This window comes from Mugil cephalus, chromosome 8, assembly GCF_022458985.1.
Source record: "Mugil cephalus isolate CIBA_MC_2020 chromosome 8, CIBA_Mcephalus_1.1, whole genome shotgun sequence".
Classification (NCBI taxonomy): domain Eukaryota; kingdom Metazoa; phylum Chordata; class Actinopteri; order Mugiliformes; family Mugilidae; genus Mugil; species Mugil cephalus.
The window spans coordinates 9,786,416-9,813,157 of record NC_061777.1 but is presented as its reverse complement, the minus strand read 5'-3'; the positions used below and the strand labels follow the sequence as shown (position 1 = coordinate 9,813,157).

The 26,742-nt window shown below is 40.8% G+C and overlaps 3 protein-coding genes across 3 annotated transcripts in view; 2 read left to right on the top strand and 1 right to left on the bottom strand.

Annotated features, from left to right (window-relative positions):
* The window catches only part of oxct1a (3-oxoacid CoA transferase 1a), a 38,996-nt gene extending 21,384 nt beyond the window's left edge, over window positions 1–17,612 (bottom strand). Inside the window, exons 1-10 of the mRNA XM_047592094.1 lie at window positions 17,396–17,612; window positions 16,390–16,498; window positions 15,808–15,898; window positions 12,416–12,551; window positions 12,043–12,192; window positions 11,548–11,654; window positions 11,102–11,162; window positions 1,407–1,514; window positions 1,011–1,125; window positions 458–552 (exon numbers count right to left, since the gene is read on the bottom strand). Of these exons, the coding sequence (XP_047448050.1) occupies window positions 458–552; window positions 1,011–1,125; window positions 1,407–1,514; window positions 11,102–11,162; window positions 11,548–11,654; window positions 12,043–12,192; window positions 12,416–12,551; window positions 15,808–15,898; window positions 16,390–16,498; window positions 17,396–17,500 (1,077 nt within the window). The 5' untranslated portion in view covers window positions 17,501–17,612. The remainder of the gene's footprint in view (window positions 1–457; window positions 553–1,010; window positions 1,126–1,406; window positions 1,515–11,101; window positions 11,163–11,547; window positions 11,655–12,042; window positions 12,193–12,415; window positions 12,552–15,807; window positions 15,899–16,389; window positions 16,499–17,395) is intronic.
* Window positions 17,613–18,495: 883 nt separating this feature from the next.
* On the top strand, window positions 18,496–22,329 carry rimoc1 (rab7a interacting mon1-ccz1 complex subunit 1). Its single transcript, XM_047592509.1, has 6 exons — window positions 18,496–18,779; window positions 19,553–19,662; window positions 20,362–20,508; window positions 20,754–20,885; window positions 21,022–21,136; window positions 21,229–22,329. Exons 1-6 carry the CDS (start codon window positions 18,686–18,688, stop codon window positions 21,462–21,464), a joined length of 834 nt encoding a protein of 277 aa, XP_047448465.1. The 5' UTR covers window positions 18,496–18,685; the 3' UTR covers window positions 21,465–22,329.
* Window positions 22,330–22,425: 96 nt separating this feature from the next.
* Window positions 22,426–26,054, top strand: fbxo4 (F-box protein 4). Its single transcript, XM_047592508.1, has 7 exons — window positions 22,426–22,670; window positions 23,358–23,632; window positions 23,722–23,942; window positions 24,249–24,324; window positions 24,431–24,615; window positions 24,724–24,947; window positions 25,034–26,054. Exons 1-7 carry the CDS (start codon window positions 22,512–22,514, stop codon window positions 25,148–25,150), a joined length of 1,257 nt encoding a protein of 418 aa, XP_047448464.1. The 5' UTR covers window positions 22,426–22,511; the 3' UTR covers window positions 25,151–26,054.
* Window positions 26,055–26,742: the final 688 nt, after the last annotated feature.

Genomic DNA, 26,742 nt, shown 5'->3' with positions numbered 1-26,742 from the left:
CTGATTAGATGAGACATTGATTTTTTTTCTGTCTTCAGCAAAGGGAGCAATTCTTCTGGACAAGGAGGAGAGCGGAGCAGAGGAGGGGATAGAGGGGCAGCTCTTTAAAACTGGCACCCGTTATCAAAAGAAAAATTTGACAAATAAGAAATTAGCATTGGTGCCAAAGTGTTCCCGTCAACGCAACCAATTGGAAAGTCATCCCATAGCAGCAGCAGCTGCCTTTTGTTAAAAACCTCGGCCAGCAAATAATGACTGTGAGAAAGTAAACTGGAAGAGAAAGTGTCAAACTGGCACTGCTACATAACAAACCCGGCACATTTCAAATGTGGGCACCAACTAGGAGTGGTGCGCTTCAGTGAATTGATATTCATCATGCCACATGCAAGAGCACAATTGTTTTGTTAAGATTAAAAGCATTGAAAACTGAGGGGAAGAAAAACGGTAGTTGTCTTACCAGTCCCAAAATTCCGTTTTCACTCTGAAGGTGCACAGTGATGTCTGGTTTTATAAAGTTGCTGGCCAGCATGGGAATACCAATACCAAGGTTAGCTGATTAGCTCTTTGTTAAAGACTGTAGCTATTGAAATTCTGGAAATTTGGCATTTAAAAGGACAGAAATGTACACAGTATATAAAACTAAGGGCTGCTTTCACAGAATCGACCATACTCTTCTTCTTCAAACTCCTCAGAGCTGTTGTGTGTACAAGGTCCATAACATTTGGTTTGTGTCCCAACATTTTCAAGATGCCAAGCACAGTATGGCATTGAGAACTTTTAAAGGCATGTGAATAAATTCAGAAATCACTGAATGGATAACCATAGTTCAGCCACCCAAGGATGCGTTCCTGAGGATAGATGGATGCTACAAGCTGTGAATGTGCAAAGGGTACGTGCCTAAAATAAAGAGCCAAAGGTAACGCCTTCTTTCTTCTATGATTATTAGCCAACACCTGGTCTGGTTGCTTACAGCAATTGGACAAATCAATAGGATTCTTGTGAAAGGATACCATACATCCCATCCTCAAACTCCAGAGCAGCCCTGCGAATGATCCTTTCCCGAACAATGTCTGAATCCTTCTTTGGTTTGGGTTTATCTTCTTGGCTTTTTTTCACTGTGCGTTTCTGAAAGGGACACGGGAGAGGAGCGGGGAGGCAGCATTGTAAGAGGCAATTTCAGTCCAAGTACAAGGACAAATACAGATAAAAATAGTTTCTGAACGTTGACGGAAATCTACAATGACAAGTGAAGTGAATGAGGGTTCAGTGTACACTTCTGTGGTTCCACAATTAATAAGTTATGAAAAAGAATAATTCACCACTAAATCGTTCATTAATGAATTTGATCTTTTTAACAGAGTGCCACCTACAGAGGCATAATCCAAAGACGTTTTTTTTTTCTGTACCTCAATCCGTTTCTCGTAGCTGCCACCCTGGACAACCCTGTGAACGTAGATGCTGGGTATGTGGATGTCCTCCGCGGCAAAAGTCCCAACGTCCACCACCTCCTCCACCTACACAGAGACACAGACAGAGTGATGAGCTCCACCTTCACCCGCCAAATGTCCCCACGATCCATCCTCGAGATGAAAATGTTCGATAAAGAACCAGCTGATGGAGTTACACCACCAGAAAATAACCTCTGCCCACCCAGCTATGAAATTCAGCAGGCTAACTTATTAATTCTCAGCAGATGCTCTGCCGCTCTGCAGGATAATCTCAAAAATTATCTTGATTTTTAAGATGTTTGAAGGCCATTCCTTTTTTATATATACAAAATAGGAAAAATATATTCGTATTATTTTCAAATGATTTGTCATTTGTTCTCCAAATACGATCTTCTTAATTCTGCTGATATTACATCTTTCACGTGGTAAACCCCAGGGAACATAGCACGATCCTGGGATCAAAGACATGGCTAAGAATGTATCGGTGCTAGGAGGACTTAAATTGAAACCAAACACATAGGCCAAAAGAAACATCCAATCTGTACTTTTTTTTTTGGAAACTAAAATCCAAATAACATTTAACATTTAAGATCAGTTTATTGTGACATTCTCAGCCTGCCTGCTATAACTCCTACTAAATATGAGAAGACAGGCATATATCAGCCAGGACCCTAATGTAGAACAGGTACAGAAGAGGAGTGTACATAAGGGATTATTTCTGGCTGACTAACAAGACACAGATGGAAATGGCTATTGATTTAAGCAGCGTTGGGTCAACATGACTGGACCTCCGTGTTCCTTAGGTAACATTAGGAACTGCTATATATTGAGCCTCCAGCCTCCATTTACACAGGTGTTCAGTGGTGGTTTGGGGGGGCGGCGGGGGTTGTACAGCAACAGCATGTGTGGGCTCCACTAAATCTCGCCTCCCATTTCTAGTCTGCTTTCTGTCTTCAAATTCAGGATGATATTTGCGGAAGGCTGTGCCAGCGAACACTCTGGTCCCTGCCTCAAGTCAATACAGGAATCAAATTAAGCTGGAAGGGATCAACAGTAAGCATTCTTTAGAGAAGCGATTTCCCTTTATCAAACAGACGAGGCTTCAAGGGAGAGAAGGGGTGCAATTTATTTATTTATTTTTTTCTTGAAGGTTCTTCAAGAGAGAAAACGGTTGAAATGATAAAAGGAGAGTCTATCATGATGTCTCCGGGGACCAAATGGGGGGACTTAAACACGACAACATAATTCTCGCCCTCCCTCCTGCTCTCCTGTGCTTCACTCCTGTGTAGCTCAGAGTGTAACCTACTTATTCCATTTACATGAGGGGCAACCAGCCGTTCAGAACAAATTGAATTGAATCTCTTCTTATCTCTACTTCCTCCCTCAGCACTCAGCTCTGACTGAGAGGAGTCAATGGCTAAGAGTGGATCCCATCTTAGCGTTGTCATGGATACGCAGGCTTTGGTCTCTCGTGAGCTAGGGCTACTCAGGACCGTAAAGTGATTTTAGACTCTATTTTTTTTTTTTTTTTTTTATCCCCCTGGTTCTTTTGACTGGTTTACGGTAAACCTCAGATGTTCCATGGTGAAAACGAGGCCATACAAGATGAGATCGGTAGCATGGGAGCACTGATACAGCAGTCCCACACAGTCACATGGATTTCCTCTGAGGGTTTGAGCTGTCTTTGGTGATAATGGAGATCTCCTCTGACATCTTCATCAAGCAAGACTGAGCTCACCGCATTATAGAGCTGGAAAAAGAAAAGAAAAAATTTGGAAAAAGACTAGAGTAAAGGGAATTTATTTAATTAACGGTATGGAATTTACAATTTGCCTCTCCAGTCGGAAATATGTCAAATAGTGAGGGGAAAAAAAAAAAAACACATTTCACACCTCAGAGCTGGGTTTATCTATTTCGGTTAGTTGGTCTCTCACACATGGAAACAAAGAATGCATTCAGCTCTATTTTCAATTAGTCTCCCAAAGCTAAGTCACAGCACAATAACAGGCTCATACAATTTAAATGTGCTGTGCACACAAGAAAAAAAAAAAAGCCTCTGGTCCTTTCATCTGTGTGATGTGTCCCGGCTGCAGTGGCGCTCAGATGTAGTTCAGACAGGAGGTTCAACGGACGAGGACGGACAGAGGTTTAAAATGAAATAATAAAAACGCACACGAGAATAACACACGGACAGACACACACACACGCAAATGAGCAGGTGCGTGGAGTGAGCAAACGGGCGCACGCATCGACATTGATATTCCTGTATCTGCAGAACGATTTTCACATCAATGGGAGCACAGCGAGGCATGAAGTGAGCTGGCAGAAGGATAGAGGGAATCAAAGTGCCCTCTGGGGACACAGCAAGCGTTTTTGTTTTTTTTGTTGTTGTTGTTGTTGTTCTTGTTGTTTGGTTAGGTTTGCTTTATTTTTCAGAACTTGTGCTTTTTTAGGCCGTGAGCTTTGTCACATCTTGTTCATCTCAAACTGATATACAATGGTACAGAATTCCTAGAATAAACCACCAGCTGTGGCGCTGCATAAAGTGCTCCCTCTGTGGTGCATCAGCATTCTTTTGGAGCTGAAATAAGTTGCACACTTAGCACCAAGCTGACTCAAAGCTGTCCGCTTAAGGGCATTCACTTCCAACCGGCTTGCATTCCAGTCACCAAGTAAACAAGAACAGCGGCAGTGCCAACTTACAGTATGTGTATACTATAATTACACCAGGCCTAAAAACAAAATGGTAGTACTGCAACAGCTCCCAAGGGCTATAATGTTAATTGCACCTTTGATTGCCAGTGCAATGAACTGAATGAATGAAGTAAATTGGCAATTTTACTCTTTTGCTGTGAAATTTGTCCTAAGGCTGTCGCTAAAAGAGAAATTGGCTTTTGGAGCCATCCATGACATCAAAACGTATCCTCAGATGATGAGATACGACAAATTTCAACAAGAATTAGGTCACTCATTGTTATATATAATGTATGCAGTGCACAAAAATGTTGACATCATCAGTTTTCTTGGACACTTGGTGGCGAAATAGCCTGGGCGTCACAAGAATTGCAAGAATCACCTGCCAGGGGCTATAAGTTGAAAATAGTCGTCTGGCAAGAAGTCGCTCAGCAACTACATTCTGGATAATAATGACTACTCTAACCTTTAGCCTCCAACTTTACTCAGGAGGAATTAGAGCATTTTTGTAACTGTATTAAATAGTTAAAAATGGCCACAATAAAATTTATTAGTCAAATTGATTTACATTTTTAAACTGAATTAATGCAACACTTTGGCAAACTGTGATTGTTAATAGAGTGGACAAGGTGGTAATAGTTTGACTTTTGAGCTACCCGAGTTTATGACACGTCCATGTTTGCATTTTTGTTTGCGAGTCATTAAATGCGACAGTCAAGAGGTCAGGAGAAATACATGGTGTGGCTGCAGGAAACCGGGCACGAGGATGGCAGCGACACTACACTCTAATTACTGTGCGTATTTATAGACTCTGTATCTTCCTCCCATTGTGTGTGCATGCGTGTTTGTGGGCACTCAGCCATGCTCCGTTGCCGCTTTCGGGGCTCAACTCCGGCTCTATACTCTAACCTAGAATGCCGACATAGCGAGCAATCTGTTTCCTCTCGGTGGAAGCTTGCCTCGCCTCTGACAGCACATCACAGAAACTGGAAAAGGGAGCCAGCCAGGCGATGCAAATCCTGACAACATTACACCAACTGAAAACATATATGTGTATATATATATATATTGCAAAATGCAGCACCTTGCAGCATGATCATTTGGAATGGACGATATCGCTCACAGCTCAAACACCAAGACTCCACGCACGCATACATGAGATTCAGATGACAGACCAGCTGGGAGGAAACTGAACATATAGTGAGACAGTTTGTGCATACGTTCGACAAACCTGTCCCCTTCTGCTCACTCTAAAGTCAACCTGACTTTCTTTCAAAGTCAGTGTTGATCTAATTGGCGAATCGTTCCAGTTTGGACCAGGCATGAGCGAAATGTCTGTTGGCAATGCAGATGGGCAAGTGCTGCCATCAGTATGCATATAAATGCAAGCTGTAAGATAGACGGTATATTAATGAATCAGTTTTTGTGTTGTCGTGACGGTGAATCTTCAAATGTTTTAATTAACGCGGCAAAAGCCTGTCCTAGGCAGCTGCAAGCATGCATTTGTTTACTCTGACCCCCGTATGAATTTTACATTCGTAATATGCAAAAATATATGCAGCAGGATCAACAAACAAAAAGTCAAGTTTCAGAAACCTGACGCCTGAATATGTTACTGTTAATGTTCGCACGTGAAAAAGAAACAATAAGTGCAAATTCTTCAGTAAAATAAGTGGCAATTTACTTCTCCTGTCGTGGTTTTAATATTGTGGCTGATTGGTGTCTAGTACACATTCTTTCACACTTCAGTAAATGAATATTGTCATGTGCCACTATGAAGCTTCCAGTTCACAAACTGGTGCGTTGTCTCATGTCTCAGTTGTACTTATTAACCGCATCAGAGTGACTGTGACATATTTTCTAACTTTAGATCGGCCGAGCAGTTGCACCGTTTTACAGTAAGAGGATTGTCAAAGCTTTTACACCCATCCGTCCATTCCTATTACACCAATTTGCTGTGATCGCAGCCAAACTACTTCTGTAATTACCACCACTTCTTCAGAAAGGTTTCAGCTCAAAGTCAGAAAAGTGACAACTCACAGAGATCAGTTTTAAAGCTGCAGTCTCAATGATTTTGTTTAAGTAAATGTTGGCAGAACCGGGTAACACAATAGTGAACTTGTGGGTTTACTATTATAATTGCAGTTGATGCAAACTCAACATTTGCCACTGCTGCAGCTTCGCACTTGCGAAACATGAATTGACCATTACAATCAAGTAGTACAGGAAAAGCAGTGAGTTCTGTTAACGATTTCAGAACTTGCAGCGATTGGTTAGATTGGTTAAAAAATTAATATCTACAAAACAAGATAAAAGTCACCTTTGGCATTTTCGAAAGAAAATGTATTTGAAATTTTGCAGGAAGTGATGGAACATGGTTACAAACCCTTTTTACCATTTTTTTTACCATTCCCTGCTATGTTTAGACTCGTGTTACGTGCACTATGTGTGACTTTTTCATTAAAACACCAGTAGTCGTTTGCAGTTACCACCAGTAAATGCACTAAATGTCACTAAATCTATCAGAAATGGGTGAGATTACATTTGACATTGTTACTGTTACTTACTTTTCTTAATCATTTTTGACCCCATTTCACCTTCTGGCATATCCACATATATGCAAATAAAATGTACACAGCACTACTGCAGCACTGCTTAAGTACCTAGATAACCTACCACATCCCACCCTTTGCAAATCAGAAATGGAAAGATTACATTGCGCACACAACAACAGATTCATGTGCCTCTTCAGGCAGGAAATGATGGGGAAAATAAGTGGTTTTCAAATTATTTGCCAACAGTAGCTTTATTTATAAGTTAGTAAGGGCCACAAGTGGTAAAAACTCAACAAGGCGTAGGAAGGTACATAAAATAGCATGAAAACGGCTGTAAAAACTAATTGAAATTTCACCAGTGAGCAAACACTGAGCGTGGCATTCTGTAGCACAGAAAAGAGGACAGCAGCGGTTTCCGAGGACACACTCTTTGAGTGGAAGTATGAACCGCATTCTACTCATAATTGAAGCCGAGTGTTTCTTTTTGTGTGTGTAGGATTTTTTGCTGCAACAGTAATAAAGTCTCAAGCGCTAAACAATGTCCTATTGCAGCTCAGAGTGAAGACGGCTATTTTAGTTTCAACGCCAACGTACAGCGGGAGGCTGGTGCTGAAGCCCCTGAGGATAGAGGTCATTTATATCCAATTAGACCTCTTGTCTGGTTATGAGAAGAAAACACACTTAAAAATACATTCATTCAATGCACGCACGACTGGTTTGTTGTGCACGCACATTAACACCCACACCGACCCATTGCATCACTACAATAACACAGTTGAGTCATTTTACTGTGACTGATAAGTCGAACAACAGCACAAACTGCTGCTTTGATCGAGTCTCTAGTGCACTGTAGCCCACAATGCACCGGGGCCTTTCACTGTACCTGAGATAAGGGAATAACCGGACCAGCTGGATACCGTGCAACACTGAACAATTGAATAGCAGGGTTTGGTTGCCTAGCAACCTTGGCGGGAGCTGGTGATGATCTGGTAATTTTCTTTTGTGAAATTTGCTTTTGTGTCATCTCGTTTTCTGACTTTGAATGCAGAAAAATACAGATGCGTGTATCAAAACTGGGGCAGGAACAACAGTAATAGTAATGACAATCTGGAAACCATCAACGACATGACGGATGCACGCGCTAATGGGTTTCGTTACAACAAAAATGTCATCTGCAAATGTGTATCTTGCAGGGAATGGAGGCAACTGGCAACAGCAGTGGAGTTACGGATATAAAATATGATGGAGAATTTGGAAGGATTTGCTTCCCAGAATTACTACTAATGTCTTTAGGAAGTGGAGAGATCAGGTTACATATCTGCATATCTACTGCATATGTCTGTTGGGCTGTTAGGAGTTTCATTCACTACAACACAAACATTCACTCAGCCTTGGGCATTAGGAAATTAAAACGGACGCTCTGATGGCAGACAATCTGAGGTATGCGGTATATAAATATTTCATATAGAACACAGGTAATGCAGTAACATATAAATACATAATCCTCGAAATTCCAGTTTACATTTGCACTTTATTCACTTTACTCATCAGCCACGTTTACGTCCTCCATGGACTGTTTGGAAAGTTAAAACATTTATAGCTCCGTTTTTTGTATTTACGGTGTACTGCTTTTTTTTTAGTTGTTGTTGTTGTTATTCTTGTTCCTTAAAAGTGTTGCTGCTCACATGTGCCTCAAATTGCCCCTCTGGTAACAAATAAAGCTTTCTGAATCTGAATCTAAATAAGTGCAGCCATATATAATTTAAAACTTTTATATTAACTAAAAAGTTATAGGCTGGAACAACTCATTCTACTAGTTAGCCGTAATTCAAACATCTAATAGACACTAAGACTTGGTTGGCTCCAGCTTTTGTAATATCTGAAAGGAAAAATCAAATTTAGAATATTCCAATACATTATATTTATAAGAAGTCTTTGGATTTGTTTTTGACCACATGGCTCCATGTTGGATTTGAACCATTATAATTTGGATTTAAACTAATAATTCAACCTAGCTGGGTTTCGTTGTAGTTACAGCTGACGTTTAACTTGCTCTTTGACTGTAACTGCAACGTGCCTGACAGTGTCCCAGCATACTCCATGCTCCTTCCATGGCTATCAATTGCTTAGCACCTGAACAGTTTGAGCCTATCTGGCTGCATATAGGCAACAGTGATGAAATCTAATCCAGCAGACACAGCCAAGTTAAATGAAAAGCTTCAAAAACACCGTCGATTCTATCAGTTGATTACTTGCACCAAGACAGCGGGGTTGATATCGACAACAAGTCTGCAGATTTATGACTGAACGTGCATCGAATCCTAAGGGAAGCATTTATCGTCACAGAGACACTAATTGCTTAAGTATCATAGATAAAAGGTTCTTAATGGGTATTGCAATACAGGCCTATCACTTTATAGTGAGCAATAACTTGTCATAGATAATGTTCAAACAGTGTGTTCCCTGCAATGCCAGAGAGGGGGCACCATAAAATGGCAGGCGAAATCTAACAAATCATTGGAATGATAAGATAAAGTGTTCAGAGAGCTATAATGAGCTTCCGGATATTTACCTACACACGTGATGAATGTATGCTGGTTCCATTTAACACCAATTTATTTTTAACAAATCATTCTAAACTACATCCACTTCAGTTGTTGCTTTTATGCAAAACCAGGTAAATCCAATTAATAACCAGTAATGTAAATATGATGTTTCCAATCCAATCTCCAATAGTATCAGATGTTATTTGCGCCCGACAGAGGCATTTAGTTGTTAGGTCTTCCAGACTAGGCCGACACTGACGGGCTTATTCGACACAGTCTGGCTCCAACTGTTTAGCTGAAACGCAAAAGTAGAGCTCCCCATTCTTAAAATAAGACGATCTGTGTCAGGTTGGAGGATGCGATTTGGGTGAGGTTAATTGACTGATGTGTGACGTTAATTCTTTTCATAAATAGGCCATTTCAAATATTATTTATTCGGGCTATAAGAACACCGTCTGTCTAGTCTATTTTTTTTTTTTTTTTGAAAAATTAACTCTTTATATACTTTACAGTGCCTTCATAGACTTTGCAGAGGCTTTACGTGCTACAGACCTTGTTAGTTGCAGTATGCCAGGCACATCGTGGAAGCTTGTGATATATAGGAGTGCATAAATCTTCCTTTCAACATGCCATGACATTTATTCTGTGTCTCACCTATCGTTCCTGCCACAAAAACTATCTTAGAAATGCACCTGGATAATGGAAAAAAAAAAACAACTGTCAGTCCAAATGCAGTCTGGGTAGCTAATCTCTTTAAGAAGGTGTTTCATCCTTTCCACTCTCAAAAAACATCTTAGTAGAGCAGATGAACATGGCTGCACAGACATTGAAGACAGTTAGATATTAAATGAAGCCACTTATATCTGCATCTCAAATTGCTTTATCATTAATATAACCTCACTTTGATAGGCCTGATGCCAAACAGCTGGAATTTTGTTTCTTACTTACCACTATAAACCTAATTTGTGAACTCAATCGGCCGTAAAGTCTCCATAACACAGTTCCACTATGACAAAATTTACTGCTCCATTTGGTCCCTGACATTTCTAATCAACAGCAGACTAAATCTAAGGTCCGGCCTCTATAGAATAATTGAAAATGTGCTTGGTGGAACCCTGCCAGATTTATGAGAGGCCCCTCTTTTTGCTACCCATTTATTTTCGGACTAGCACCCGTGTTTTATGGTTTTCACACGCATAGTTCTTTCTTCCCGCTGCTCGCTCCGAATCAAATCGCATCTATATGAGAGGTGTGATGCCGTTTGTGTGTGTTGGAGGGGCAGGGAAGGAGATGGAGACGGAGACACACACACACACACACACACACACACACACAGGAGAGACGTGCGGTCGCATTTGTAAAATGTCAAATGCTAGACAGACGGGATAACCTCACAGATACAGTATGAGGTATGTCACAGGCAGCCATTGAGATGGCTGAACACACTCCATTTTTGTCCAACCAAGTGGAACCATGTCCTTCAAGAGTATTAGATGTTTGTTTTTTTTTCCACACACAACGTTTGGTGTCGTACTCTTTATTTGTTCTTAACCTCATCTGCTTAATGGTTACCAGAATATTTAAAGTGTTGGTGTGATTGACCTCCAGGATGCACTGGAGCAAGACAATTCTTTTCATTTACATATTTATGACACATTAACATGCGTTATCAAAAATATCAATGAGCACTGATATTCATGTTATATTTGCCAAGTTAACCTACTTGTGGGTCCTGCATAACATCTATAGAAAAGTCTCAAAAGCCATTACTCGAAGGCTAGGGTGTAGACTTTGATTTGATTAGATTTTTCGTTAAACACGTTGCAAGAAGACGTTAAAAGAACCCGACTCTGCATACCTCAACTATGGTGGTTTTAGCTGCCTTGCACATGGGCTGGTTGAAATTCCTGGCTGTTTTCCTGGGAGACGAGAAGGCAAGACAGAAACGATTAAAAGAAATATAAAGGGAGAAAACATTTACACACAAATCAGATCTGGTAGTTTGCTGGAGGACGCTGCCCTCTTGTGGACAGAGGGTGACGGACGAGATTAAAATGGATCCATGTAAAAATTCTCTTCAAAAGTGAATTTCGACTAAGAAAATCTAAAAATAAAAAAGATAAAATATAAAAGAATCTAGCAGCTTTCATAAAACTACTGTTTTACTCTCCAGACAGTACTCTCAGTACTGACCGGGTCTGACTGAAAACACAAGCAAGGTGATTAAAACTATTGCGCCATCAACAAGAAGCCAATAAGTCTGTTCTTATGAGGTGTGAACTTTCTTGCACTCCATTTCATTACCTGAAAACAATGTTTCCCGCCTTGTCAGCTTTCCACGCCTTGATCAGGGCAAAATCACCCGTGATGGCCTTTTCCATGATGTAGTGTCTGCCGTTGAACTCCCGCACCTGTGCACAGCACAAATTGAGACTTTGAGTGGGCGCTAACAGTCAAAGGTGAAGATGGCCACCTGTATTATAGAATTCATTGACTACTACATGTTTGTTGTAACCCCCACACCCCAAAAAATACAGCATCTATGGCAACACGGTACTTATAAAAACACTTGGTGTTGCTATCAGTGTAGTGTGCTTTTCGACCGTATAAGGACCAGAAAGTAAGGCTGGGACCATCAGGACGAGTACACAAGAACATTTTTTTTTCAGGTTCACCAACAACTCTCTACCCACTGAACAACTTCTGAGGGGAAAATATCCGGAATGAGCTGCACAGGTTTGTATTGAAAAGCTGATGAGCTGGACTCCACAGCCACAACAGGGATGACTGCACTCTCACCTCCCTTTTCTCACTGGAAATGGCAATGCTCCCATCTTTGTTGTACTTAATGGGTGAGCCTCCCTCCTGGATCAGAGTACCATAGCCAGTGGCTGTGAAGAAGGCTGGGACACCAGCACCCCCCGCTCTGATCCTCTCTGCAAGAGTACCCTGTAGGGAAAAAAGACAGACCAAAACAAATCTCCACCGTGTGCCTTTGTTAGTGTTGAGTGTGTACTGTATTATAAATAAAGTTTGAGATGCTTGAGACGCTGGAATATAACACATGAATCTTTTTTTTCTCATTTGAAAATTAAAAAACTTTTCCTTGTGTTTTTATTGTTTTTATTGAGTTGAATTTATTGATTTTTTTTTTTTTTTTTTTTAAACCAACCTGCGGCGTTAGCTCCACTTCCAGCTCCCCTGACAGATACTGTCGCTCAAACTCTGCATTCTCTCCAACGTACGAGGAGATCATCCTCTTGATCTGCTTAGTCTGGAGCAGCAGGCCCAGGCCAAAGTTATCCACGCTGATAAAAACATACAAAAACAAAGAGAGTGATTGAATTTTTACATGTGTGAAATAAGGCCACAGTGGTTTGAACATTTGCCAAAACAGTTTAGTCTAGAAACTGCCAGCAATTTCGCAAAGCAGAACAGGAACAAAATATTGATGTAGACGTGCAACGGTTATGTAGATCATTTTCCAAGTCAGAGTATTAGGTAAATTTGTGAAATCCTGTTAACATAAACTGTGAACATTTTTCCCTCATACCCCCACACACTGCATAAAGTTACACTCTTTGACTGTGAATGTATTTCCCTCCATAGGATTAAAAGGGGTCAAAGCAACTGATACTGTTGTTTTATTTATTTATTTATTTTCAGATCTTAAAGACAAGGAAAAAACAGGCCCAGTCCAAGTGCGGCTTATCTACGCCCATAATCAAATCCACTGGACCAAATCCAAATGCAGGCCGTAGTGGAACCTTTGAGGCATGAACATCTCTTTGTTTATCATCCGTCAATATGGCACAGATCGGAGGGATTACAGACTGTAAAACTGTAGAGCCCTGAAACTAGAACAGTCGCTAGAGTTGTTAAAATACTCATAAAAACGTTGCAGCGGGTCAGAGAAGACTTGCTTTATGTGGCTCACCAGTCAATAACCTAAGACAGCCTATAGTAGGCATACACACTGCTTTAAAGGGTTGTATTATCTCTTAACAGAAGACAAAAGTCAAATCCTATCAGATATCTTTCAGGTTTTTCTCACTGTGTCTAGATACAGCAAACAATATTTCTCATCTTGATAAACGAACCAAGCAACTTCAGCCAATCTGTGAACTTTTTCTTTTTTTCAGTAACAAAACATAATATTAATATAAGACCATGAATCCAAAAACACTCTCCCTCCCTCTCTGACACCGCTCCAAGTAATCCAAGCCAAGAGGAAAGCTGAGCTTCGCAGAGAATGAGTCCTCCCTCTTTTTTGTACCCTAAGATGGTGACGATCAGGAACTAACATTTTGTCTTTGACGCTAATCTGTGGTCAGCTGACCAGATATGTGGGCCATTTGCACTCGGAACACCAACAGCAGATAAATGGGATAATTACCCCATGCACTGGTGTTTAAACAGATAATAACAGATACAAAGGGCTTCAGCAAGGTTTACTCATGTTAATGGGGGTGAACGCTTCCCAGTGCTCGCTAATCGGAGCAAGCACTGACCTTGAAAACTGCCCTTTAATATACAGTCTACTCAGTTTGACTAAAAATCCTGCAGCAGCTAATTGTAGAGTATAAGGGGAGACGGTTTAGTCGCAACTCTGGGATCCTCTTGTGTTCAGCTGGACCCACTCATCTCATGTTACAGCGCATAAAGAGACACTGTGTTAGTCAAAGTACAATAGCAGTATTTTCCGACACTCATTTAACCAGAGTGTGAGACTACAGTGAGAAGTTCCCCCCTCAAAAGGAACATATGCCAACTCAAGTATACATTTAATGCTTAATTAATTGCTTGATTTTCAAGATGATAGTAGTCAAGCGCGCTAAAAGAAATACTCTCATTATTTAAAGCTAACAGCAGCAAATAATGCATTCTCATAGCTATAACACATGGTGTAAACTTAAGTCCCTGAGGCTACAAACCAAGCTTTCTTTCCCAAGTTTCATTGGCGGGAGATTCATCGCTCATTCGCGGACTGGAGGGGGAGGTTTCAGCTTCAGGAATCCTCTCTCTAAAATTAAATGTTACATAACCACTTCTTCCCTGCTCAAGCCCTCTTCACTCCTCCCTACAGAGCCAGGGAATTTAAACATGATTCAGATGTGACCAAGGGTGAAAACAAAAGAGGCTAGGGGCAGCTTACAGAAAAGAGTTTAAAGCAATTCTTTCTGTGTAAAAAGCGACTTCAACTCCCCTCCTGTTGCTGCAATGTGCACCAATCTGGTATTACATTATGACCACCTTCCTAATATTGTGTAGGTCTCCCTTGTGCCTCCAAAACAGTTCTCATTACAGAATGGACATGGGCCTTCTGTGGGGGTCCTGTGGCGTCTTTGAGCTGGGGGAGGGGCCTCTGTGCATCAGGCTCGTTCCAGTGCGCCCCACAGACACTGGATCAGTTTGGGATCTAGTGAATTAGGAGGCCAGGCCAACACCTTGTGCTGTTTTTCATGTTTACTCTTTCCCTCTGAGGATGATGTAAGCCGGACACATGCGTGCCTTGCCCGGCTATGTACAAGTCCCAATCAAACTAGCAAACAAAATGGAAGGAAGTCATGCACTTTGCATCAGTTTGAGTAAGTTGGAACTTGTTCAGAAATTCTCAGACACAGCTCGACAAACAATAAGGCCTAAGAGGTATTTTAAAGCAACCCACAACAATGGACTGTCAGCAGTTTAAAACATAGAGCATTGTGCAGCAGGGGCTGCCTGGCTCAAGTAAACATTCTGAGTGCATGTTCCAACAAAAAAAGCAAAGTCCACAAGAAAAGTCCGGTACCTTGTGTCACACAAATGAACACACGTCACAGGTCAGAGTTTTAAGGTTAAAACAACCTCTGACACAAATAACTGCATTCAAACTCTCTGCGGCAGTTTGTTCTTGCTACTTTGTATGGCACAACTCAACAACAAACATACAAAACAGCGCATGGCTTTGAAAAATGCTATCTCATTTCCTATTTCAGTAGATGGAATAAGGTTTTAGATAGCGTCTCAATTTTCAGCGTCGCTATGTAATTGTTTGAGGAAACGGTTAGTGTCGTGGGTTTCAACTACACAAGAACAATGCAGCATGACAGCTGAGAACAAAATCTGCAATGAAAAGCTTCAGAGATAAGACCTCAGTATCACTTTCTTTCCTCATTCTAATTCACAACTCAGCCTTGCACTGCAAATAATTGGTATCACAGGATAGAGGATAGATGATATCTCTCTCAAAATAAAATGAATCTCTCCCAAGGATGATCTTGAGTTTGACCTTATTGTGCAATAATAATAAAAAAAAAGCCAGAATATATAACAGAGGCAGCTCAAGAGCTACACCAGAGAGAGAATATCTCTAACTGAATCCCTTTTTTTCAATAGCCCATGCTATCATTCATTAGAGACAGTCAGACTTTGATGTTTCTACAAAGTCGAATACTTCATAAACCTTGAAAGAAAAATAGGAAATGAATCCTATTCAGCTGTTTTATTTCTGACGAATGAGCGCAGCTATTATTGCGCAAACGTACAAATCAAGTATGCTTCCACCGCTGCACACACACTTACCCTGCATTGTTACTGACTGCAGTGATGCCCTTAACACCCGTCTTCAGTAAGCTTTTGATGAGATTCTCTGGTATACCACATAATCCAAAACCTGGGTTGTAAAAAAAACAAACAAACAAAAAAAACAACAGAGAATGTGATCAATTTCAACTTTCACCTAGTAGATTATGGACATGGAAATGTACAAACGTAAAACGTACATCAAATAGCACATGATCTCTTCTCTCGCTATAACAAGTCACACAGGGGAGTGTGAAAGTCCAGTAACCTTGGATCAAGCCTAAGGGAATTTTAATCTTGTGTGTGTGGAGTGTCAACATTATACCGACTAAGGTCAAATTGTGCATGTCTGGTTTTCTCTCCCCCAGATTGAAATGTGACACAATGGAAAATGTTTAACAATGTCACTCTGAACCTGACTATAAATAAGAGCTCCGGTATTTGTGGGCGCTCAGTGTGCGGATGATAATCAACCAGCATGCCACACAGCGTTCTGGCTCATTTAGCCCAATGCATATACACAGTAAAAAGAAAGAAAAAAACAGTAGTCAACGAAACTTGTTATTTGTGAAAGCACTGTACCTCCCACAAGAATGGTAGCACCATTAGGGATGTCTTTTACTGCATCCGTAGGATCGGAGTAGAACTGTGAGCTTCTCTGAGTGGAGGCAGAAAAGTAGCACACACAGGTCTGTAGGGAGCAGAACACAACACGATACAGATTACGTTTCAAATAATAACACACTCTTTATAGTATTACTGGATAAAAGGCTTGAAAGTAAAAGTGTCTCTAGTAAGAAGACGACATGGTGCATGTTTGTACAGTTTAACTTTAAACTGTACAAACATATCAGGCAGGTTTATTCTGAATGCAGAAAAAAGGAATCCCTTATTTGTGCTAGTAAAATACATTCATTAAAGAAATATTTGGCAAGCTGCTTTGTTTTCATTAGTCATATCCCTGATAGTGGCTCAGATACAAGGAAGTGTAGCCATGTGAGGTAACGTTATCACATGGATTTCTGCAGTCATGCTGCATGTTATTTATAAACATAGACTAAAGCAGTCAGCGATCACTCTTAGGAGTCGAGTAAATCTTGATCAAAGCTTTGTGCTGTGTTTGTTTGCACATTTAAAGCATGGTATGGAGTGGATTATGGAAGCAATTAACGCAAACCTAGGTAATACTAGAGGTATTAACCGTGCTGCAAGGCAACCTGCGAGTCTGACAAAGTCACAAATCTATTAAATTAATTAAATTAAATGAATTAAATTAAGCCCCTTTAAAATTGTCAACAGCGAACAATACGGTGAGAAAATACAATGAGAACAATGAGAATACCCGCTCGCCAAGTTATGCAGCCAGGAGGTTAAGGTCAGTTCACAACATAACCTACCGGCCACACAGTCACTTGTCACCTATCATATACACACCGGAACTGCTGGCAAATTACTTCAGTTTGTCTTCATTCCAACTCGACTGTCGTAAATGAGAATAAATTGTGCATGATATTCTAACATTTTAATCTCGTCCAGTCACGCGAAACAATCTAATTATTTCCAGAGCGCGTTGGCGTCAAATACAGACCTTGCTCAATTGGCGATTAGCGAAGTTTAATTTGGTTCTGCGGGGATCTGAGAGGCTTTTGAGGAGTATATTGTCCGCTCTGCATAACGCTTTGAGGGCCGCCATGTTTTGAAGAGCACGCACGGGGAGGGGGTGAGTCGAGAAGACGTCGGAGGATTTCGGGCTGAACAGCAGTTGTTAAGTGTGTTGTCGTTGGCTGCTTCTACCAGACCTGCTGCTGGAGATGTGACGTACAAGAACGAACCGAATCTATTGACCGGCTCTTTAACACGAACGATGAGGTGATACATACAAGCTCCAGACAGAGTACATGCACAAAGGGAGGAGCGTAGCAAAGTACTCTTGCGTTGCATATGTGGCATGCAAATATAGCATGGCATCATCTGAGCTCTCCACACACAGAGGTTTTCAGAAAGTGGAGGACAAGCTTGATTTGAAGTGAGTGGCTGGAAACTCCAACAGACAAAATAAGAAAAGTAGGCAATTTGGTCATGATGAAAACGGTAAACACGACTAGAATACATATTTGAGAATAATCCATACAATATTGGTGGGAGAAAAATATCTCATCATTTAAAATATTCTGTCATTCCTCCCAGTGATTATTTCCTGGATAAAAATGAGTTATCCGAATGAGAAAAATCAAAGCTGGCTCTATTGCCATACGAGACTAAGATCGTTTAATATCTACTGGAATCAACCAGACTTTTGTCATGGCTAGTGCCCTCTTCTACACTGTGGTGTGCTGGACTGTGATATTATTATATTATTATTATTATTATTGTTATTATTATTATTATTATTCCTTTGGGATAAAAAAATCTATCTATCTATCTATCTATCTATCTATCTATCTATCTATCTATCTATCTATCTATCTATCTATCTATCTATCTATCTATCTTTTTCAAAACGGCTCTTTCAAATGAATGGTTCCCTTCAAAAAAGAGGCCTTAAATCCCATCTCAACAGGCAGTCGCTAACAGCACAGAACCACTATGACATTGGCTGGCTGACTGGTGGAGTAATAGGGAGGCTAATTCAAGTTTAACCCTTTCACTTTCGCCAACACAGCCCTGCGCAAAGAGCTCGACTCATACAAAATGACTGATATATATGTGTGTGTGTTTATCTATATATAAGGACGAATTAATTCAAGAAGGGACAGCAGTAACACGCGATTAGGATTTATATAAGTGCCCCGTGCGCACAGTGACGATGTATCGGAAACAAATAACCTTCTATGAGCACGTGAGTAATCCCCGGGTCACGTGACAAATAGTTTTAGTCATGGCCGACGACTACAGGCGACAAGGTTTCGAGTTGGAGAGAAGGATATTTGAGTTAGACATCAAGTGTTCGAGCCTCAGAGCTGAAAAGCAAGGTATTTGCATTGTGTTTTTTTTGTGTTGTGCTCGCACCCGGTGTCCCGTGTACGCGGCTGACACCCTTTACTAGTTTATTGGCCGACTAGCAAGCAAGCTAACTTAGCTTAGCAACGACCATAACAACAGCTGCAATCTGATGAAACGATGCACACTGACAGATCACACCCGTTGTGTTGAATACGCCCAGAGCGAGTATAATGGTGACATGGTAACGTCATGATAGCGTTTACTCTACTGGTGATGGATTATATTTTGTTTTTGCGCGTTTCCGAGTTTGCAGCTAACGTAAGTTTGCTAGCGTTAGCTAAAATGCGGTATTGTTGACAAACGTCCAGCTGGCTGTGAAACATGATGCCCTGTAATGCTAACTAAACCAGAGTAGAGAATACGCTGACTAAGTGACCGTATTGATCTGTGCTGAAATATTTTTGTTAAGCCAGTGCAGCTCAACATCAGACCTGTCTACTGTGTAAATTCAAATTTCTTGCCCTGGATACTCTCGGGATTGCGTCCTATAGATTTGTTGCTATGCAGATTGTGTTAAATTCTCACGCGTCAAAGATCAATAACTGGATCCTCAATCAATCAATCATTCAATCATTCAATCAAACTTTACTCAGGACACAGTGAAGGTCCACAGTAAAACAAACAAACAAAAAAACAGACAGACAATGATCGTGTTATAAAGCCATCTTGTTGACTTTACATTTGTAATTCATCTTGTATATAACATCCTATATATATATATAACCATATTTTTCTTCCACAGATGATGACTATTTACAGAATGCGTCTGTCATACTAGACAAGTTGAAAAGCTTTTACAGACAAGGAGGAGAGAGTAGCAACCTTTCCAAGCTGCTTCAGGATTACACGCAGGTACGACAGTACATCAAGCTTCAGCAACTATCTACAGCTGCAATTAATATCCTCTATTGCTTAATATATGATGCTTTCAATTAATCCTTTCGGTAATACTTCAAAGAGTATTGCAAAATACGTCATAATGATTTGTATACAAAGCCTTGATCAGAACAAATTAAACCCAAGGTTATGCCGTACAACACTACTGTACATGTACTTCTGCACTTTTAGTCGCCATCTGTGGTTAGATATACCACACAGACCATGTTAAGGGAGTTTCGGGGGAATTTCCATTTATTCCATTTATTGTAATGCCTCTCCTCTCAAGTATTATTATTGTTATTATCATTATTATTTTTCCTTTAGAGATCATGTGAATGTTCATGCGATCAAACTGTGTTTGTTACTTGGTCAGCCAATGGTGTAGTTAAATCGAGCAGGAGAACTGTTGTGGAAACTGCACTGCTGTGATATTAATAATGTAACATAACATGTAAACCATGTTGCAGCAATGTCAGGTGGTGTTTACCTTTCGAACTGTTGCTTATTTCTACACATTTGATTATTGAGCTGCTGCTTTAGGAGTTGAATCTGTGACTTGATCTGTGTTGTGATTTAATAACTTAGTCATTTAGAGGAACAATTGTTTCTGACAACTGTGATAGTTCATTCAAAGTTGAGTGTGGATATGTGTTTGTTTTTCGCCATTTATAGGTGATTCTAGACATCACTTTTTATGAAGAAAATAAACTTGTGGACCAGGAGTTCCCTGAGGACTGTTCACCATTTAAAATCCAGCAGCTGCTGCAAGACCTGACTGAGCCAGAGGTTTTGGTGTCTAGGCTAGCACCAGCACAAGAGGTGTTTGTTTCTCCAAACTGTTTTGTGTAGTGATGTACCCAATAAGGTCCTTTAGAAATCATGATGAGAAACCACATCATAAAATGACGTGGTATAGTTAGTTCGACGTAACTGTACTTATCTGTGTGTAGTTCACTATATGAGGATTTAATTTCCTCCACACGCACTTGTAGACCGAAATAGTTCCATTACTTCCATTACGTATCATTGCATTGTGTGATGGAAGTATTTATGGTCCCTGATAGGTACAGTCTGTGCTGGGCTTGGAGCTGTTGGAATGCCTGTACTGGAGACGTGGAGCTCTACTGTACATGTACTGTCACACTCTTCATCAACGAAAACAGTGGATCAAGAAAAACAAGGACACTTTCCTTAAGGTACCACAGTTTGCCAAGTCCAAATTAGATTTATTAAGTATTGGTTATTCTACCAAAGAAAATGTTTTGATGGAAACCTTCTAATTTGCAGTGTTGTTTTTGGCTCATGTTGATATTCTGCAACAATGTGACACAGTGTATTCAGGAAGGTGTGCGCTACCTGATGCGGATGCTGCAGGTGAGAAACTCTGTGAAGCTCAACGATGGTGTGGTGCTCCATGACTCTGCTACAGCAAGCATCTTATCTGAAGGTAAACGTGATGCTAATTATTGCTGAACGTTTGAAAACTGTTTTGCTACTTCCATTCGCCCATACTCAGTACACGCTTTCCCTTCCGACCAGGCATCTTCTCAGACACACATCTGCTGACGATGATGTACATCGGGGAAATGTGTTTCTGGGCAGTCAAGTACGAAGACTGCAGCGCTGACACTATGGACCGCAAAGAAGATCGCCTCCAGTTTCGGGACATTGGCACACAGATTCTCAACAAATACGTGCTTGCCTGTGAGGGTCCTCTGCAGGGCCAAGGCTGGAACACAGAAAATGCCAAGGAAATCCTTAGTATTTTACAGTGAACCAAGCCGCTCCTCCGAAATTGCCCTGAGGCACAGATTTAAGTTCAGTATTAAAATGTGTCAATCCCAAATAAAAGTGGAACCCATCGGATGGGATGTAATGTTGTGGAAGGTTAAGGGGAGGCACAGGGAGAAGGTGTAAGTGAAGAGAGGAGTCTTTGGATCAGTGTCTGCAGGCATCCTAATCCTATGCCAAACGGCCCAGGCCAAAGCTACAGGTCAAAGAGAGGTTAGAAAGTATAAGACAGGCTGTGTAAAAAGGGGGGCTGCACAGGAGCTTGTTGAATAATTATTTGCCCTGTTTGGCGAAGGAAAAAAATAAGAAAATTATCATCCTGATTCCAGACTGTTTACTAGGGCACTTGGTTTGCTCGAAGAATGTGTTAAGATAACATTAATATAACTATAAAGAGGTTATTAAAAAAACAAAACAATGACATTTGTTTTTTTCATTTTTAAAATTGTTAAAAGTTTAAAGATAATCCAGCTGGAAATAAGACATTGCACATTAACATTTTATTTATTGTTTTGTTGCCATTTTGTTTTGCCTTTAATATCTTATCATAGCATCCATTATATATAGGTGTGTGGTCATACACACACAAAAAGGCAAAGAGCAGTTTGACATGATGTATTTTCATGACCAGTCTGAAGTATGTTCATAAGTTTGTCCATACCAGCTTTGTAATGCCCCACTTGTATTTCTATCTATTGCAAGTTCAATTTTTCTTCCACTTGAATAATATTGATGGTTTAACTATTATTAGAAAATCTTTGTTGTTTGGACGAAAATCTTTTTTTTTATGTCCTCGCTGACAATAAACACGTGCTTTGTTTTAAGAAAAACACTAATTTGCATTACAAATCTTTGTATCTGTCTTCATTTATATTCAGCCTTCTAATGTCGTGTGAACTACAGTACCCATAATGCCCCACTTCTGCCATCAATGAGGAAGTGAGAGCAAAGGGAACGCAGATTTGTTGTCCCCCCTCTCCCTGGGTCCAGAGTTTTGTTTTGCTTGTTAAAAAGCGCAGATCTCTGGAGTCATGGCCGAAAAGATCCAGCAGCTCGAGTCTGTCGTGATTCGCAGCCTCAGACGATTCAGAGACCGATATTTTCCAGATAAAGTTGTCAAAGATGAATTGACAGCCGGTGCTGACACGGACACAGAAGAGCAACAGTGGGGATTTCTGGACAGCTTGCCGGTAAAGTAAATTTTATTTAATTATCTTTTTACTGTTATTAAGGTCCTACAGGCATGTCAAAAATATAGAGTAAAACAGCGTTTTACTAGAACAACACACTCCTTTGCATTATTATTTTTATTTTTATTATTTTAAGTTCAAATGTATTTCTTTCCCCTCACTGAGAAAAATTTCAGGCAATTTTCATTTTCCCAGTGTTGCGCAATTAAGGCTTCCCCACGCGTGCTCATGATAGCTTTGTTTTTTTGGCTAGTTGTGACGTCACAAATATCGGGTCTTCAAGAGCTCAAAGAAACTTTCAGCCGTAGTTTTTGACAAGTCATCCTTATAGGTGCAGCATTAAACAGAGGCAACCGATGACTAATTATATTTATTTTTATTTTACTGGTGACAGGTTAGGGCATTTACTCTGATGACATGAAGAAAGTGAAACACGTGTATTAATTTGTTTCTGTGGTAGTCAAGCAGTGGAAAGAAACATTTTTGTACAAATTTGTGTATGTTTTGTGTAATATCACAATCTTTAATTATTTAGTTTAATTACTTTGTTAATTACCTCTGGAGTATAATTACACTGTGCTAATATTAGTTTTTCTAAGGTTCTCTTTAACAAAGCATACAGGTTGTTAGCTGGGGACATACCAGTGTGTATGTAAATTTAATCATGTGTGTAACTTCCTCCTGGAGGTGGACGTACAGTTCCTGATCATGACCTTTCTGTCTCCTGCGAATATCTGCGTCCTGGGAGCCACCAGTCGGTACTGGAGAGCCATGGTTAGAGATCCATTACTGTGGAGATACTTCCTGTTCCGGGACATGCCCACCTGGCCCTCCATCGATCATTTGTCCATGCCCGACCTGAAGCTGCTGGATGCACCTCTGATCAGTGAAGATGATAGCCTGGACAACAGAGCAGAGGGAGAAGAGAAAGGGACAACACTGAAATTTGACTACATGTCAGAGTGGGTGTCTTTTGCTGCCTTACCCGTCGCAAGGCCTGCTTGCAAAGAAATTTCGAGAAAGGTTTTTGATTCCAGTTTATTCTTGGCAGATACCTGAAAGGCTGCCCATCCTGCAGGCAGCAATGGCTTCCCACGCGGCCCACGTATCAGGTCGTGACGTCTTTCCTTCAGTCTCTGGTGCCGTCGTCTGAACCTCGCTATGCCATGTTCGGCCCTGGCATGGAGCAGCTGGATGTCTCTTTAGTCACGAGGCTCATGCACGCCCCAGATGTGCTTCCCGTGTCAGGCACTCCGCAAAGACAGATAAATGGTGAGTTGTCGCTGATGTTTGACGCTTGTGATGAAGTATAAGCTTCTTGTATTTATTTATTTTTTCAGATTAGTAACCTAGCAGTAACAAAACTTCCCCTTAATCAGCTGTGAAGTCTTTCTTCAGAAGCAGGAATTAAATTATTATGCATGCAAACAATTTAGTTTATAGGTAAGAATCCATATACGGCTGTATTTTTCAACCACTAGATGACAGTATTGGGCACCATTTCGCTAATGCTGCATGCCAGATAGCTAAGGTACATCCCCAAAACCACTGTCAACCTCCTGTAATTATCTGTTTAAGGCATTGGCTCAGGGATCAGTTACATGTTCAACAACCAACACAAATTCAACGTCCTGACTCTGTATTCGACGAACAGGTAAGCACATTGAATTCGAAGTTACCGCGTGAGTCGCCATCTCCGCTCTTCTTCTTTACTGGCAACGCAGCTACAGTTCTCAAACCTCGTGTTTTTGCGCCTGCAGAGCAGAGAGGGAAAGAGCCAGAGTGCAGCAGCAGAGCATCAACAATAAACTCTTTACTTTAGAAGGAACTGATGACTCAGGCCGCCCGGTGTACACCCCTGCAGCTCAGGTTCAGCAAGCGTGCCAGGTGGTGGATGGTTTCATCTACGTTGCCAATGCAGAGGCTGGGAAAGGTGAAATAACAGGTCAGTTTTCTTTTATTTTTATTTGGTCCTCTCTTGTTACCTTGTCACACCACCCACGTTGGTTTTTGATCAATTGGCACAACATTGCATAAAAAATGTGTTCAATAGGCGAAGGGCCGTCTGAGGTGGCCCAGATTCGGGCTGTGCTCAGCTGCGCTGGAGGTTCCACATCCAAGCCTCTATTGGTGCTCTCCTGTGTCTCCAGAGAGCAACCGGAGGCAACTGCGACCGCCGGCCAGCAAAATACAGACAGAGCCAGGGCCAGGTATCGAACTCCCTGCGTGTACATGGCAAAGAGGCTCGGCCTGCCTCACCTGTCTAACCGCTGGATGGTAATTTCTTGACATTGCCACTGAATTAACATCCTCCAGTATCTCTTTTGTAAGATCTTTAAACTGAGTTTCTCTTTCATAAACAGGTGCAGGATACAGTGGCAGAGTCCCTGTCAGGTCTCCTGGATGGCATCTCCTGGTTGTTAAGATGTTCTGGAGTCAAAGTCTATGGCAGCCAGGTCCCTAACGCTGCCGCCAGATAAACTAATACCACAGATCCCCTTGCTGTGTCACGCTGACACAAATACACACTACAGCATTTCCTGAGTTATGGGAACCATGTGTGCACTGAATGTCCCAGTGGCTGGAGTGCTGCCCAAGGAATTAAATTAATAGCAGTAGCAATAGGTGTTCATCTCGGAGACCTAATACAGACGCTGTTATTATTTACAGAAAGACATATATGAATAGTGTGCAGTAGGCTATGAGGTTATACGAACACCTGGGAGCCTCACAGCAACACTGCAAACGGCCTTTATTGATCACTATTTTCTACAAAGCAGCAGGGCAAAAAAACGCTTGAATCACTTTTGCCGATGAAGGACCACAGAAAAGCAGAAACTGATGACAAGGAGCAAATAAAAACAAAATGCGAAAAGCTGCATATCATGAGATGGCATGGAGAGGTCCTAACTAGTCAGGTGGCCCAATGGGTAAAAATAGGATTTTTTTTAGGTTTTATTAGGTTGATAATTTTGTGATGGTAATGTGTGAAATGTGCGTTCTGTTTGCCAAGAACAAACCTTGTTCCTTAACTCCTGACCTCTAGATTTTATAGGAGGGAGTGTGTACCAACAGCCGTTATACAAAAAGATAAACTGCCTTCTGATTCTGATTGATGCTTTTTGCACATATATTGTGAAGACATGATTTTTAGAGATGAGATATGATACAATCAATTTCATTTATAGACAATAGAGAAGTTATTTGTGTTTATGCAATGAAGGAGTGCAGAATTTTGATGAATGTTTAATACTTCCATGACTTTGATCATTTACATACTGTATTTGTTGCACAAGCCCTTCCAGTAATTGCAGATTTGTTCTCGTGATGAGGCCCTTTCTAAATGCCTGTTAATAGTCAATAAACTATATTTAATCATTCGTACTTCTGTCTAATCGACATCTTTTATCCTTGATAAAATGATGCGAGTGGTGGAAGGTATTTCCTTTTTTAAGGTTTAAAGTTGAACCCTTGTGTGCACATCTGTGTCTGCAAGCTTGAAAGAATGGCCAGCTTCGATCACCAGGGGGCGCTACTGGTAGTAGCTACAGTATGTGATTTAGTTGCTTTTAGCACATTACATTTTCAGTGGCAAACACACTTGAATGAATGAAGACAACCACAGCTAAATTGCACAACGTGATGGTGTACAAAACACCTCGTGTTGGATTTTGTAAAGCCAAAGCAAGCTGACCACATCTCTCCCATGTTATGTTTAAGTTGTGATTTGTCCTTGGAAAAACTGGAACTTGTTTTATATTCACCATCTCCGGTGGCGGTGCTCACATGCTTTAATGGTTACAATAGGATCATTTCTGCAGCATGTAAGGCATGACAAGATAATGTGCTTCACTGATGCTCTTTCGTTCTAGTCCCCTAGGTAACCACAAATCACTGGCAAAAGCGTGTTCCCTCCACCAGCCCTTACCTCAAAAGGGTTCCTTAGCCTCGACGGTGATTTTCATGCACAAACAGTTTTAGAATAAGGCAGTGATTGGTGCAATTTGGGTGCATTAAAGCTCCACTGAACAGTGGTGAAGCGGAGATTGATTCTCTTTTGTTTTTTTGTTTT

What these genes read in the sequence shown, in the direction of transcription:
- fbxo4 (XM_047592508.1), top strand. Translation starts at nt 22,512, where the DNA reads ATGGCCGAAAAGATCCAGCAGCTCGAGTCTGTCGTGATTCGCAGCCTC. An exon ending in GATTTCTGGACAGCTTGCCG is followed by an intron (nt 22,671 to 23,357) that starts GTAAAGTAAATT and finishes TTCCTCCTGGAG; the next exon opens with GTGGACGTACAGTTCCTGAT. An exon ending in ACCTGTCTAACCGCTGGATG is followed by an intron (nt 24,948 to 25,033) that starts GTAATTTCTTGA and finishes TTTCATAAACAG; the next exon opens with GTGCAGGATACAGTGGCAGA.
- rimoc1 (XM_047592509.1), top strand. Translation starts at nt 18,686, where the DNA reads ATGGCCGACGACTACAGGCGACAAGGTTTCGAGTTGGAGAGAAGGATA. An exon ending in GGCTAGCACCAGCACAAGAG is followed by an intron (nt 20,509 to 20,753) that starts GTGTTTGTTTCT and finishes GGTCCCTGATAG; the next exon opens with GTACAGTCTGTGCTGGGCTT. An exon ending in AGCAAGCATCTTATCTGAAG is followed by an intron (nt 21,137 to 21,228) that starts GTAAACGTGATG and finishes CCTTCCGACCAG; the next exon opens with GCATCTTCTCAGACACACAT.